The sequence below is a fragment of the Nyctereutes procyonoides genome, unplaced genomic scaffold, assembly GCF_905146905.1.
Source record: "Nyctereutes procyonoides isolate TBG_1078 unplaced genomic scaffold, NYPRO_anot_genome, whole genome shotgun sequence".
In the NCBI taxonomy this organism is placed as follows: Eukaryota; Metazoa; Chordata; class Mammalia; order Carnivora; family Canidae; genus Nyctereutes; species Nyctereutes procyonoides.
The window spans coordinates 25663947-25679073 of NW_026575136.1; the positions used below are offsets into that span (position 1 = coordinate 25663947).

The 15127-nt window shown below is 49.3% G+C and overlaps 1 protein-coding gene and 1 pseudogene across 3 annotated transcripts in view; both read left to right on the forward strand.

Annotated features, from left to right (window-relative positions):
• The first annotated feature begins 107 nt into the window (after positions 1-107).
• LOC129495459 (tubulin alpha-4 chain-like) lies at positions 108-4568 on the forward strand (annotated as a pseudogene).
• A 3645-nt stretch (positions 4569-8213) lies between these two features.
• The window catches only part of LOC129495392 (tumor necrosis factor receptor superfamily member 11A-like), a 52217-nt gene continuing 45303 nt past the window's right edge, over positions 8214-15127 (forward strand). For 2 of the 3 annotated variants that reach the window (XM_055302841.1, XM_055302842.1), the window contains exon 1: positions 8220-8327. In XM_055302841.1, the coding sequence (XP_055158816.1) occupies positions 8250-8327 (78 nt within the window). In that variant the 5' untranslated portion in view covers positions 8220-8249. Of the gene's footprint in view, positions 8328-15127 lie in introns of all 3 variants that reach the window. The other variant, XM_055302844.1, reaches the window with a different exon arrangement.

Below are 15127 nucleotides of genomic sequence, written 5' to 3' on the forward strand. Positions count from 1 at the left end.
ATTTTCATGTTGTTTGGGTATCATTACAGGATAGAATTGTGCCTTAATTTATCCCTGAATGAACACTAATTTATCAATGACTTGTTTAAAAGCATCTTGTAGGCAAGATGAGAAGAGCAGAAGATAACAGGGTAGGTAATAAAAGTGCTTTTCAGTAAGTTTTCACTGAAAGAAATATTTGTAAAGTCCTACATTTACTTAATAACTTTGCTTTTTTAATGTATTCTCTTTAGCTCCTTACCACATTAACAGTAACTATTTTGATATCACCATGTCAAACAAGATCCTGTTTTCTGCTGCCTAAACGAAGATTAAAATGTTACCTTAAGAGTAAAACATTACATTAAAATGTAATATAAGACTTAAAAGCCATCCACTAGAAACAAAAATGATAGCTACATTTTTATGTTACCTTTTCAATTCTAAAAACCAAAAAGTTCATGCAGAAGTGGGAGGTAGTGGGGATTTCCAGGGTGAGATGCACACTATCCATATAAAAGTTTTCAAATAAACCTATGATTCCTGCATTTGCATAATGTACTGTGTTTTCTCTTAGTACAAGTAAGTACAATTCATTGTCTGCTGATTACTTTTTAAAATCAGAAACATTTAACTTTACTAAATATTAAAATATCTTTTGCTTAAAATATAATTTTACATTTATTACATGTAACCAATATTTAATTGTACATGTGCTGGTAAATGTGAGGTTCCTTAAATCATAAGTTCTGTAAATGATGAATAACCTCTTAACTATAATGTATGCATCCTTCACTGAAGATATAAAAGCAGTATTTGGAATAACTTCCATGTTCCTGGTATAATAATGCTGTTTTTATAGGAAAGATGACATCCTCAAGCCCATTTTAATGGATTTCATTAAATAGTATTCTACATTAATATTTATAAAATGTTTGAATTATGTGAGTGATAATTCTGTAAATATAGAAATAGAGTATTCAAAGAGTAGTGTTTTTTTTTAATTAAGCTCTCTTTCTCTCTCTCTCTCTCTCTTTTTTTTTTTTTTTTTTTTGCTAGTAGATTTAATGTGTTAACATGGGCATTCTATTGTTCAAGTGCTTCCAAAACTAGCACACTCACCTCTGGGGCTTTCCAAGCAGAAGTTTAAGTCCTTTAATCTTTTTTGAGAAAAGTAGGGGGTAATGTTGGAAATGTGCCAGGAGCAAGCCTTGGTATTTCTCATGAAGTGCCACAGTGAAAGTACCCTCTCCACAAGTCAGTTCCTTGTAGTAAAATCCTAATCTCATCTGGCTTTCACATCATTACTTTTTCTAGAAAGCCTGTCACCACATTCCAGATACCAATAGTCCAGATAACTAAGTAAATTTGTTCATTTCTCCTTTCACTTCTGCAACTCACCTGAATTTTAAAATCTGATGCTTAGTGAGACAGTATAATACTCTGGAGCCAGAAAGGCAAGGTTTGAATCCCAGTTCTCCCACTATTGGCAAGTGACCCTAAAGCAAGTTATTAACCACTCTGTGCCATCTGTAAAATGAGACTAATAATATTCCTTAAAAGGCTCTTGCAAGGATGACATAAATTTGCATGCTTAAGTATGCTATTATTGTCTTTCTAGAAACTTCTTTCACATATATAAATAAAATCATGTTTATGATTGTTTACAAACATGGGATGATATTACTCTGTAACTTGCTTCTTTTACTTAGTATACAATAGACATCTTTCCAAAACCACTTAATTTTCTTAAACAGCTGCATTATATTCTATACTACCAGATACTAGAATTTTTTCTACCATTACTCTATTAACACATTTTTCAGGGCACCTAGGTGGCTTATCAGTTAAGCATCTGCCTTCAGTTCAGGTCATGATTCAGGGTCTAGGGATTGAGCCTCATGTCAGCTCCTTGCCCAGAGGGGAGTCTGCTTCTTCCTCTGCCTCTCCCCCTGTTCATGCTCTCTTTCTCTCAAACAAATAAAATCTTTAAAAAAAAAACACACACACACACATTTTTCTTCTTTTGTGGTTTTACAAAAATGCTAAGGTAAATAAACACCCTTGTATGTCTCTATGTATTGCTATATTAGAGTCCAAGACATGGAATTACTGTTTCAAAGGATATTTGCACTTTTAATTTTTTTTTTATATCAACATTACCAGAGTGCTTTCCAAAAGCACAAAGGTAACTGGGCAGGCTGCACAGTAGGGCTTGTTTACAAAGCCAAACAAGCAGTATGACTATAATGGCACAAAGCTGGAGGCGGGCGGGGGGGGATGGAAGTATGCTGCTGTAGGTCCTTACACTATACATGAATGGGAGAACCGTATCCTGAAGGTGGACTGTGATAAATTACAGATGCATATTATAAACCCAGAGCTAAAGACAAACAAACAAACAAACTAGGTATATAAATTAAGCTAACAGTGGAGAGAAAATGGAATCCTAAAAAATAATCCAAAAGAAGATGAAAATATTGGAACAAACGGAAAACAAATAACAAGCTAGTAGACAAATAACAAGATAGTAGATAACGAAATTTCAACCATCTCTATAATCACATTAAATGTGAATGGTCTGAAAATTCCAGCCGAAAGGTAAAGACTGTCAAAATGGATAAAATGAAAAAGCAAGATCCAATTATATGCTGTCACTTTAAATAGATATAAATTTAAATTGAGGGTCCAGGACCCAGGGATGTGCCAGAGGGGGAGAGTCTGCACTCCCGAGGCTCTGGCCACGGCTTCCTTTACCTGGCACCTTTTCTCACCTGGCCTTTGCCTACCTGATGCACCTCCCAAAACCACTGAAGAACAGGGCAGCTGCTTTACCTTTCTTCTCCCTCCAATTGCCATCTCCATCTTCTTCCTCACCCTACCAGCCCTTCTGTGATCCCAGGATGTGTCCTCCCCTTCCTAAATCTGACTCCTTCTGAGGAGTTTGTTTTGAACCTTTGAACACACCAATCAGCATCACACACCCTCAGCCCAAGGCTACCACATGGGACCAGGGTCCTAGGGGCTCGGAGGTGGGGTGGCACAGGCCTCGGTGGGGTCCAGCGTCCACCCTTTGGCCACTTCGTGGAGAGCGTACAGTAGGGAGGGAGTGGGGTATATTGGGTCCCTCCGGGCTGGCCTGTCTCTCACAACTTCTGCCTCGGAATCCTTGGTAGTCTGTCAGTGGGAGATCCTTGTCACCATTCTCTTGCCTTCTCCAGCCCTGAAGAGCCCTGCAAGTCTCAGGCATCTCCAGCCAAGGTGGCCAGGCTGGTGTGCAGATGGGCGATGACTGCTAGGAACTCCATTGCATGGAACAGGTGTCCAGCCTGATGGCCAGATGCCAAGGGACACCTGGGGGAGGAGATGACTCCTTCAGGTGTTGGCAAGTATGGGTCAACAGCAGTGTTTGTACACTTGGAACCCAGCATCATTGGTGAAGTTTGCACCAGCACCTACGCCCAGCTCTTGCATCCCAGGCAAGGAAGATACTACCAATAACTATGGCGCTAGGCACTACACCATTGGCAAGGAGATCACTGACTGATCTCACCTTGGACCAAATTCATGGACAAGGGCACAGATTATCAGGGCTTCTTGATCATCCACAACTTTGGTAGAGGTACTGGTTCCGAGTTCAACTCCCTGCTGATGGAATGTCTCTGTCAATTATGGCAAGAAGTCCAAGCTAAAGTTCACTATTTACCCAGCCCCCAGGTTCCCACAGCTGTAGTTGGGCCCTACAACTCCATCCTCACCACCCACAGCACCTGGAGCACTCAATTGTGCCTTCATGGTAGAAACAAGCCCATCTATGACATCTATTGTGGAAACCTCGATATTGAGCCCAACCTACCCTAACCTAAATAGGTTGATAAGTCGAATTGTGTCTTCCATCACTGCTTCCCTCAGATTTGATGGAGTCCTGAATGTTGATGTGACAGAATTTTAGACCAATCCAGTATCCTTGTTCTGGCATTTACTTCTCTCCGGCCACTTATGCCCCTGTTATCTCTTCTGAGAAAGTCGACCGCGAACAGCTTACTGTAGCAGAAACCACCGAGGCAGGCTGTGAGCCAGCCAACCAGATGGTGAAACATGCCCCCAGTGGCAGTAAATACATGTCTTGCTGCCTGTTGTGCTATGGCAACAGGAGTCTCAGAGATGGTCAACATTGGTCAACATTGCCACTGCCACCATCAAGACCAAGCGTGCCATCCAATTTGTGGACTAGCGCCCATTGGCTTCAAAGTTGGCATGAATTACCAGCCTCCCACTTTGGTACCTGGTAGCGATCTGGCTACAGTACAGTGAGCTGTGTGCATGCTGAGCAACACCACAGCCATTGCGGAGGCCTGGTTCTGACTGGACCACAAGGCTGATGTGATGTATGGCAAGCACGCCTTTGTTCACTGGTGTGTGGATGAGGGCATGGCCGAAGAGATTTTTCTGGGGCCCATGAGGACATGGCTGCCCTTGCAAAGGATTATGAGGAGGTTGGAGCAAGTGGTGCTCAGAGGGAGGATGAGAGTCTGCTGCAGTGTTACACTCTGTTGTCTTGGGACTGTCCTATTTCCATTGTCCTGTGAAGCTGTCCATTGTGATCCTAACTTGTCAAAAAAAGTGATGTTTCTTTTTTAATTATGGTTATCAAGGGGATATTAAATCATTTCTTGATTACACATGATAATGGATGATACACAAGCTTTAATCCCATCTATAATTTTATCTGATGCCATAATTCAATTTAGATACATCGCATAGCATGTGCCAACAATTATATTCATAACCAAATAAACTCCATGACTTTGCTTGGGTGACCCTTTTAATGGTAAACTACAGGACCCAACACAACTACACCAAGGTTTGTGGACACAATGGCTTCTGTGCCCAAGCAGGTTGCAAGTAAATTTCGAATAGAGCCTGGCATCTCCAGAGGAAGCGAACTTCACACTGTTGGAGGAGTTTACCAAGATGACTTCAAGTGGACCAACTTTACACAGCACATTTTTTAAAAGACACATGTACTCAGTGTCATGATTCAACTATTATATCTAGCAATTAACAGCATGGGTGCAAAAAAGAATCTACCTAAAGCCGTTTGTTGCAATGCTTTACACTTTCCATGGAACAGAAACTCAACCTGTCGTACAATTACTCACAAATATAGTCCTCGAGTTTGTGGCCCATACACATGAGTATTGTCTAAAACATGTCTTCTTTGTAGCAGGTCGGCCCTGCCTCCACTGTTCTTGGCTGAATTCACAAACCTGTTATAATCTGTAGCCTCCCATCACCTCTCTGGCTCTCCTCTCCTGCTAAGCTTTGCTTCCTGGCAGTAATGAAAACCCCTGCCACTTCCATAGCTGCTGCTGCTGCTGCTGGAACCACCATAGCCACCTTGGTTTCGTGGTTTGGCAAAGTATTGGCCTCTACCGCCATAGAGGCCAGAGCTCCTACCCCCATAATTTCCTCCTTTCAAGGGTCCAAAATTTGAAGACTGATTGTTGTAATTGCCAAAAGCATGCCTTCTGCCACTTCCAAAATTGCTTCCAAGATCACCAAATCCAGTATGGCCATCCCCACTGCCACCATATCTGCCACCACCTCAACTGCCACCAAAGCCACCTCACCCACTGAAGTTCCCTCCATTACCAATGTTGTCATCTCCACCAAACCACTTCTATGGCCACCACCAAAGTTTCCAGAACCACTTCCACCTCTTCGGCTGGATGAAGCACTAGCCACCTCTTACTTAGATATGGCTTTCCTTACTTCACAGTTGTGCCGTTCACAGTATGGGGTTTGTGAATGACAATCTCGTCTATAGAGTCATGGTCATCAAATGTTACAAAGCAAAGCCTCTCTTCTTGCCATCGCCTCAGTCATGATTTCAATCACTTCAAGTTTCCCTTACTGGTCAAAATAATCTCTTAGCTGGTGTTCTTCAGTGTCTTCTTTAATGCCACCAAAAAAAAAAATCTTTTTACAGTTAGGTGGGCACCAGGGCTTTAAGAATCTTCTCTTGAGACCACCTTCCTTTGGTTGCACAACTCTTCCACTCTCCTGTGTGGCCTTGCTCGTGTGGCTGCATCCACTTCCTCCACAGTGGCATACCTGACCAACAACCCAAAGCTTCTGGAGCACTTGGGGTTTGGATCGCTCATGACCACATGGTCTGTAAGCATTCCCCATTGCTCAGAATGGCTTCTCAGACTCTCATCCATTGTTTCAAAGCTAAACCTGCCATGAAGACCTCCCACAGCTCTGCAGACTGTCCGGGAGACTCTGACTGAGGCATGATGTCAGTGGGAGAGGAGACTTTAATAATGCTTACTCTCCAGCATCCGTGGGCAGAAAGGCTGATGGCTTTTTTTTTTTTTAATGTTCCCATTCTAAATGAAAAAAAAAAAAAAAGAATGAGACATCCCATGTAAATGCTATTCATAGGAAAGGCGAAATGGCTATATAATTAATATCAAAGTAGACTTCAGGGCCCAAAGTTTTATCGTGGATCAAGGAGGACATGTAATAATGATGAAAAGTCAATTCATCAAGAAGACATAATAACCGAGATGTTTATGCCTCTAATCTGAGCTTCAAAAACATGGTGGGGGGTGGGGGTAGAGATTGAGAACCGAAAGGAAAAAATAAACCCACAGTTATTGTTGTAAATTTCCAGTTTTCTCAGAACAAGTAGACAGAAGGATATTTCAAAAGATTCGATCTAATTGACGTTTAAAACCCACTTCAGGGCAGCCCGGGTGGCTCAGAGGTTTAGCGCCTGCCTTCGGCCCAGGGCGTGATCCTGGGGTCTTGGGATCGAGTCCCACATCGGGCTCCCTGCATGGAGCCTGCCTCTCCGCCTGTGTCTCTGCCTCTCTCTCTCACACACACAAATAAATGAATAAATAAATAAATAAATAAATAAATAAATAAATAAATCTAAAAAAAAAAAAAAAACCACTTCACTCCAACAGCGGAAGATCATATGGAATATTCAGTAGGACACAACATGCCCTGGGCCAAAGGTAAGGCAAGTAGATAGTTCTGGCTCTCAAGAAACTTGAAACAGAACTTTCTGTTGACATCGGACAAGTATTTTCCCTCAAAAGTTATCTGTTCAAAGGAGCGGGTGTATGTGTGCGTCCAGGCCAGCATCGGCCTAGAGTGTGGGGGAAGATAGTCTCCTAAGCGAGGAATAGCAAGCGGCCAGAGCAGCAGGTGCGGTGCGTCGGGCAGGGGCGGCCTCTACATCAGGAGAGGGACGCGGGAGGCCGGCGGCCTGGAGGGGGCAGGGACGCGGACGTGGTGGCGGCCCGGAGGGGGCGGGGACCGGGACGGGGTGGCGGCCGGCGACCGGGGGGGGGGGGTGGGGGGCAGGGACGGAGACGGGGTGGGGCAGGGACGGAGACGGGGTGGCGGCCGGCGGCCCGGAGGGGGCAGGGACGGGGACGGGGACGGGGTGGCGGCCAGAGGCGTGGAGAGGACAGGGACGGGGACAGGGACGGGGACGGAGTGGCGGCCTGGAGGGGGCAGGGACGGGGACGGGGTGGCGGCCAGAGGCGTGGAGAGGACAGGGACGGGGACAGGGACGGGGACGGAGTGGCGGCCTGGAGGGGGCAGGGACCGGGACAGGGACGGGGTGGCGGCCAGAGGCGTGAAGAGGACAGGGACGGGGACGGGGACGGGGACGGGGACGGGGTGGCCGGCGGCGGCAGGGGTCCCGGAGGAGAGGCGAGCCCGGCGCGCTGCGGGCCGGAAGCGTTGGGAGGAGGAGTGCAGGAAGCGTGCAGCGCGGTGTGTCGTGGTGCCCGTCGCCCAGTGGTCCCCGAAATCCCCAGCGAAGATCCTCTTCTGGTTCATCCCCGGGAGGAGGGCGGGGGCGTCCACCCTTGCCGGGCGGGCGGGCTCTCCAGCAGCGCGCGGGCTCCGGGCGGCCCGGGACGGAGGGGGCCGCACAGCGGTCGGTGTCCGCGAGCGTGAGCCGTCGGGCCCCGGCGCCGCCCGAGAGCCCGGGGTGGGGAGCTGCGGGCTGCCGCGGAGTCACGCAGCCCGGGACCGAGGGCGCGCGCCCCGCGCTCGGGCACCACCTGGCGGGCGCGGCCGGGTCGGGCCGGAGGGGGCGCTGCGGGGGGGGCGGGGCCGGGGGCGGGGCCGGGGCGGGGCCGAGGCCGGGGGCGGGGCCGGGACCCCGAGGTCCCAGACGGCGGCGCAGCCGGGGCCGCAGAGGCCGCAGAGCGCGGCGCCCGCCCGCCCGTCCCCGCGCCATGGCCCCGCGCGCCCGGCGGCGGCGCCGCCCGCTGCCCGCGCTGCTGACGCTCTGCGCGCTGCTCTGCCCGCTGCAGGTAAGCGCCGCCGCCCCCCGCCCCCCCGCTCCCGCCCGCCTCCTCGGGAGCTCGCGGAGGGACCCGCACGGAGGAGCGGAGGCGGGTCCGCGGCTCGGACGGTGCAGGCGGTTGGGGCCGGGCGCGGGCTCCCTGCTCCGAGGCCCGGCTCCCCACCCGCCTGCGGCCCCCGGCCGGCGTCTAGAGCCCCTCGGGGGCCTGGGCCGACGGGGTGAGGGCCACGGCTTGCCCTTGGAAACACTGCTGCCTTCGGACGGAGCACTGTTTGCAGGGGGAGCAACCAAGGCGCAGGGGTGCTGCAGGCGGGCGCGGAGCCCGAATCTCAGGCCGCCCGGCCCCGGGGCTGGGGCGGGTCGGGATGGGTCGGGATGGCAGCGTGCGCCGCGGGGCCCGGCCCATCCTCCCGGCCGGCCCTCCGGGGGCTCCCCGGGCCGGGATGCACCTGGGGCTCCCCGCGGGTCCCCGCCCCTGCCCGGGGAGCGCTGCGTGACCTCAGGGCGCCCGAAGACCGACGTCCCCTCGATCCTGCTGCCGTCGGGTTTTCTCAGGGATTCCTGTACCACCAGCGACGCAGGCTGGTCTGGGTTTCCTGTGCTCGGGGGAGAGCTGCAGGCAGCGAACCCGGACCGCGAGCACCCCGAAGGCCTCGTGCGCTTGCAAGTTCCTCAGAGGGAAGAGTACGTGGTGGCGGTTTTCTCGGTCTGGGCAGTTTCAGATTTCCCTTGTGTGTCACAGGCCGAGGCTGCTGTCCTGGGCTGCACAGAATGGCCCAGAAGCCCGGGGAAGACGGTGGAGCTGGTGCAGCTGTGTTGGGGGGGACAGAAGTGTGGGGGCCGCGCAGCCCCCCTAGCGTCAGCTCCTTGACGGAAATAACAGGAATGAGCTGTAGGCTGGAGCAGGAGACTCTCCTGAAGCTTCATTCTATTCGGTTCCCTCGAGTGTGGGTTTCTTAGCGTGGCTGAGGGAAAAGAAGGCGGAAGAACTTCACGGAATATTTCATTCTGAGCACGCGGAGGTGTTGCTTAATGAGGGGCTGGGCAGGTTGGACGGGGTGCCACCGCACTGAACTACAAGTCGGGGCTCCAGGGAACCGGCAGGCCACCCCAGGAAAACCGACCCGCTCCGCAGTTCCAAGAAAGCATCTCACGCTGCTGTTGCCAAAACTGTGTGCACCCACGTATTCTTGGCACGCACTGGGTTCTAATACTAACAGCAAGTGCCACCAAAACAGGTTTATTTTTCAGAGAGAGCTTTCAGCGAGGGCTGTTTCCCCTCCCTTTCCCTTTTGGCCACTCCAGTTATATGCACTTTTGAATCATAACCTAAACAGGAAACAAATGATACTGTGACAGTTCTAATCAAAGGGTAGGATGTTCGTGTCCAGTGGGAGCCCGTGGAAATCCATTCATTCTGAAAGGTGGAGCCTGGTGCTGTAGCCGCGGCAGGCTAACCCGCAGGTGATACTGTGGTAGCTACAGGTGTCATTACTGCTTCTTTGGCCTACCTCTTCTCCTCATTCAAAACAACAACAACAACAACAACAACAACAGCAGCAGCAATCACATTGGCAGTCCATTGGTGTTACTCGGCCAAGGCTTGAAGCACTGCTTAGTGAGAGACAGTGGGTATTGGCTTTTGTAAAATCGGTGGCCAAACCAGCTTCTAGAAAGTGCTTCATCTGCAAGTATTGTATTTTGAGTTTCATTTACATACTGGTGAATAGATTGAAATGTCCCTGGAAGGCTGTGAGTTTTGCCTTTTAAATCATTTCTGTGATTAGATCTCTGTCTGCCTGTATCTGTGAGGGAATTTGTTTTAAGACATAAGAAGAGTATTTGCCCACAGATAAAGAATATTTTATGGTTTTTATGTTGATAGTTCTGCTGTTTATTCCAAGTAAGAAAATATAGAAGCTCGCTGTTTTCGTTTAGGTAATTGATGAGATGCAGCCACGGTTGTCTCCAGTTTTTCAAGACCTAAGGGCAGATTCATTGAGACCCAGGCCAATAAACATTTATGGTCTATGACACAGTGCTCGTGAGAAACAGGACGGAGGTGACTGTGTCTTCACGGGCCACAGTCTAGTTGGAGGACTAGATGGGTGAACCTGTAATAATAATAAAGCAGCATGTGATGACGGGAAGAGGGGGCAGCTGGTGCAGAGGGAAGGAGGTAATGAGTACAGCTAGAGCAATCAGGGTGGACTTCTGGAGGAAGCGGCTTTTTCTGAACTTTGCAGCAGGGGTAAGAAATCAAGGGTCAGAGAGGGACTGATTCCAAGAGGCTATTGGGGAAAGAAAGCTTTCTGGTCAGAGGGTGGTGTGAGTGGTTCAGACCTAAAGGCATCTTGGAAAAACAAACCCCCCCCCCAAAAAAAGAAAAGAAAAACCAAACCCACTTTTTAAAAATGACTTTACAGATGGTATAAAGCACTTAATTCAGGAAAACCCACAACAGACAGGACATTAAACATTTACAGTTTTTGAGATAACGCTTGTATGGCCCTTGCTGAGGGGGTAAGGTAGACTGATCGGAGTCAGATAAGCCACAGGGCCCTGGAAAAGCCTACAGGGAGACCCCACAGAGGAAATCCCCTAGAGTGGAGCTCCAGGCCGTAGGATAGACACCTGCACGCTGTCTTCCTGGCCCCCTCCCATCCTAGAGAGAAGACCTGGCTATATGTTAATACCGTGTTTAGAGAACCACAGACATGTACATCCATGGTCCTATTGTCCATTCTGTTGATAACAAGTGTTTCCAATGCCTCCCCTGTTACTTCCTTCCCACTAATTCCCACCCCCCCAAAAAATGACAAATCTGGGATATAAACACATTCTCCGTGTTGATAAGGAAATATGAGCTTGCTTTTTCAGTTATCTACCAGAAATTTTTACACCAGGAAAACTGAAACAATAAAGGTGTATCTTTGAAGGTCAATAAATCAGTGTTTTATGAGGCCATGAAAAGGGGAGTTCCAGACCAGGGCCTCCTTTGCAGAGAGTGTTGTGTTAAGAAGGCGCCGTGTGAACTTTATCTGCCGTGTCAGTATTAAAATTTCCCTCATCATATTTTCCTATTTCTACAGGGAAAACGGTATTACTGATTTTCTCACACAGTGTGGCCAATGGTCTAGGAATGTTGTCTGGGCCATCTTTGTGTCGTTTTGGGTTTTGTCTTGTTTTGCTGATATGGGTCCGCACCCTAATCGGCTCTACAGGTGATTCACTCTCAAGGGCACTTGCCCTCCTGGCCAGGTGGCCACCCTAGACAACCGGTGGCCTGTCTGCTTCTTCCTGCAGCATCCTGACCCCAGCCCACAAGGGAAGCACCCCCTACTGGGCACACAGCAACCTGACCTCACCTTCCTGCATCCAGAGCTGGCCCGCAGGTGGCAGGTGCCCTTCAGGCACCGTTATGGTCTCCACCTGGTTGGTGGGAGGTCATTCACTTTCTCTCTCTGTTTTCCTGTGCTTGCAGAGAGTGGGCTTCCTGTAGGATCCACCGCTAGGAACTCACTTCATTCTTTCTGCCCCAAAACACTGAGCCTGAAGAAACCAAGACAGAGACTCAGCAAAACAAAAGACTTGGTCCGTCTAAAGTTCTTAGTGAGCTTTTGAGGTTGAGCCCCGAGTGGGTGGTGAGTGAGATTACACACAACCCCATATCTCTGTCCTCATTCTGAGAGACGCTCTGTCTGTTTCCTGCCAGCGAGACCGACCTGCCCAAGTGCCCCTGGCCGGCTTCCCCTCTGTCTCCAAAGTCAAGGGCTGGCTGGTGCTGTTGCTGTTCTGCTGTTCTCACGGCAGCACCCCCGTCAGCAGATTGAAGCACATTCTTTATGGATGTGTGCTGATAACCTGATACCTGCATTTGCTCTGTGGGCCCCCTCCTCTTTCAGCCTCTGATGTCTGGGGCTGCAGGACAGGGAACTCGATAGTGAGAAATAACCCTGAATCTCTGTTCATTTATTTCAACAAAGTGCACACCTACTCCAGCATGTGGGACACTCTGCAAGGAGCTGAGGAGACAGAGACCAGGGGCACAGCACTTCCCCCATCCCGCCCCCCACCCCCCTCTTCAAGAGGTGCCCAGTCTAGACCTCCTCGCCAAGGATTAGAGGAAGAGACCTATCTCCTGGGAGGATTTTCCAAGGGTGGTGGGCACCCAGGAAGAGGAATGCTTTAACCTGCCTGAAAGAATATTTCCTCCTTCCTTACTGTTCACTTGTGAGGTCTAAAGCATGGAAGGAGGGACAAGAGGCCAGCATTTGGGCTGGTGGTGCAAAGGTGGGCTGGTGCCAGGACACGTAACAGTGCAGGGCCTCTAAAAAGTCCAGCGTTCCCGGATTCCCAAGGGCTTGTGGGGAGAGGGAGGCACAGCCAGCCCTCAAGGGCCTTACATGCAAGCAGAATTAGTTTAGATTTTATCTTGCTGCATTGTGGGCTGGGGGAGGGGGGTCATGATCAGATTTGGACCCCGGGGGTGGGTCCAGGGGGCAGTAAGGAGGCCACTGCCCTGGTTTGGGGGAAGAGCTAGTGAAGGCTCGAATCAGGTCGGTGGAGTGGCAAGAGAAAGGAGAAGCCAAGTGCAGGAGTGATTTCAGAGCCAGCCGAGTTGTGCTAGGTGCCCACAATGCAAGGGCAAAGGATGTGGTTGGACCTATTAACTAAAAAAAAAAAAAAAAAAGATGTGATTGATGTCAGAGTAAAACAGCTGACCATTTGAATTGTGTTTCTCGGAGTTCTTTAAGGAGATCTTTGTCTCTGGTTCAAGTAAAGAAGGACTTTTTCCTGAACAAACGATAAAGGAGGATGAGGGCAGGCCCCGTGGTCCAGCAGTTCAGCGCCGCCTTCGGCCCAGGGTGTGATCCTGGAGATCCAGGATCGAGTCCCACCTCAGGCTACCTGCATGGGGCCTGCTTCTCCCTCTGCCTGTGTCTCTGCCTCTCTGTGTGTGTGTGTCTCTCATGAATAGATAGATTAAAAAATCTTAAAAAAATAAAATAAAATAAATAAAGGAGGATGAATCTTAGGCCACAGAATCCCAGCTGCTTTGGATTATTTTACTGTGAGGCAGAGACAAAGTTCTTCACACCCCAAAGAGGTAAACAAGCTAAGAGCCCCAAGGCACTGGGATCCACAGGAAATTTCTGTGCTCTGGAATTTAGAGCCATTTCCTGACCTAAAGGTGTCTTTGAATCAGAAGTTCAGGATGTAGGCAGAAAGTAAAACTCTAAAGAGAGATAAGCATCCAGAGATCCCAGAGGGTCCATCATTGCAGCAGGTGTGACCTGACCCTCGGTCTTCCCACGCTGGCCACAAATATGTCCCCTGCCCCCAAATAGAAGCAGTGTTTACCTTGGAACATGGCTCAGTAAACCCTTTTCGCTCGCACAAAACACATTTTCCTGGTGGATTGCTAGTGCCTAGGAGGAGCGTTTCCCCTTCTCTCTCCCCAGCTCCCTTGTGCCTCCCCCACCCCCCAAAAAAATCTAGCCCAGCAGGTGACACGGAGGCCCGTCTGGCACAAGCACAGTCAGAAAGCTGCCAGGTTTCAAAGTGGAAGGAAGAAGTGACTGCAAAAACTATCCTTCCAGTTTATCAGAGTAATAATAACTTATTACATTTCCTGTTCACTGTTGAGAGTGCAAGAGCCACTTCCTCCCGCCATCAGAAATTTGAAGACTTTCCATTAAAAATGAGGAAGAAAAACTCTCTAACTTTTCGTGAATGTGATGGTTAAACCTGGCAAATGGGAAGAGCAGACTGTGGCATTGCGTAAATCCTACTAAGCCCGGCAGTATTTGCACGTGTGGGTTCCCATGACACCCACTTCCCTTAGGTATTGATTTAAATATATATATATATATATATATATATATATATATATATATATATATATTTGTTACTCTTTGTAATGCAGTTAGCAGCAAACTTAAAAGCGTGTATCCTTCGGTAGCACAAAGAACTGCCAAGCCCGTTAAAAGAAACCTGTAAAGAGCCCTTCCGCCCTCTCAACTTTGTACCCAATATATAAAGGCAGCGACACACAGAAAGCCTTCACGGTGATTGAGAATCTGTTCCATTTTAAAACATACTAGAGATTATTCACATCCGCCTTTGCCAATCCAATTCACTGTTAATAATTCCCGATATCAGGAACTTCCCTATAGCAGACCTAAATCCAGTATGTCACAATTTGACCCCATTTCCTCAAATTTGTTCTTTAGTAGGGGGTAAAGATCAGTTGGCCAGTGTTCTTTATTTTAATGTTTCCATTGTTGAAGATTGTTACCCGCAACTTCCCTCTGCCCTGAGTTATTCATTCTGGTTCCTTTAACCTCTCTGTCAGCTTTTTTCCTTTCAATTCAGTGGATCCTGATTTTTGTACTTGCTGGCAAAAGCCACAGACATGCAAACAGAAGGCCAGAAGACCCCGTGGGACGCATCCCAGTTCCACCAAGCTGCCTGGGACCCGGGAAGCTCCCCATCTCGCAGGGGAGATGAGACATGATAGTCTGCACTCCTGGCAGTTAGGAGGGTCTAAAGCCCTACAAAAGAAGAGCAGGCAAGGTGGCCAGGAGCGCAGGGCGCGGCCCGAGGGACCCTAGCGGAGTGACCCTTGTCCTGGAAGGGCAGAGATGTTTCTGAGTGCAGACAGCAGGGGAAGGGGCGGGGGTGGGCACAAGCAGGGCATGCAGGGGGAAACTGGGCCCAGTCCTGTTGTGTGGAGTCCAGGGCTGGCTGGAGAGCCCAGGAAAGGATCGGGCGGGCTTGGGAGTGGAGGGGGTGTGTGAGCAG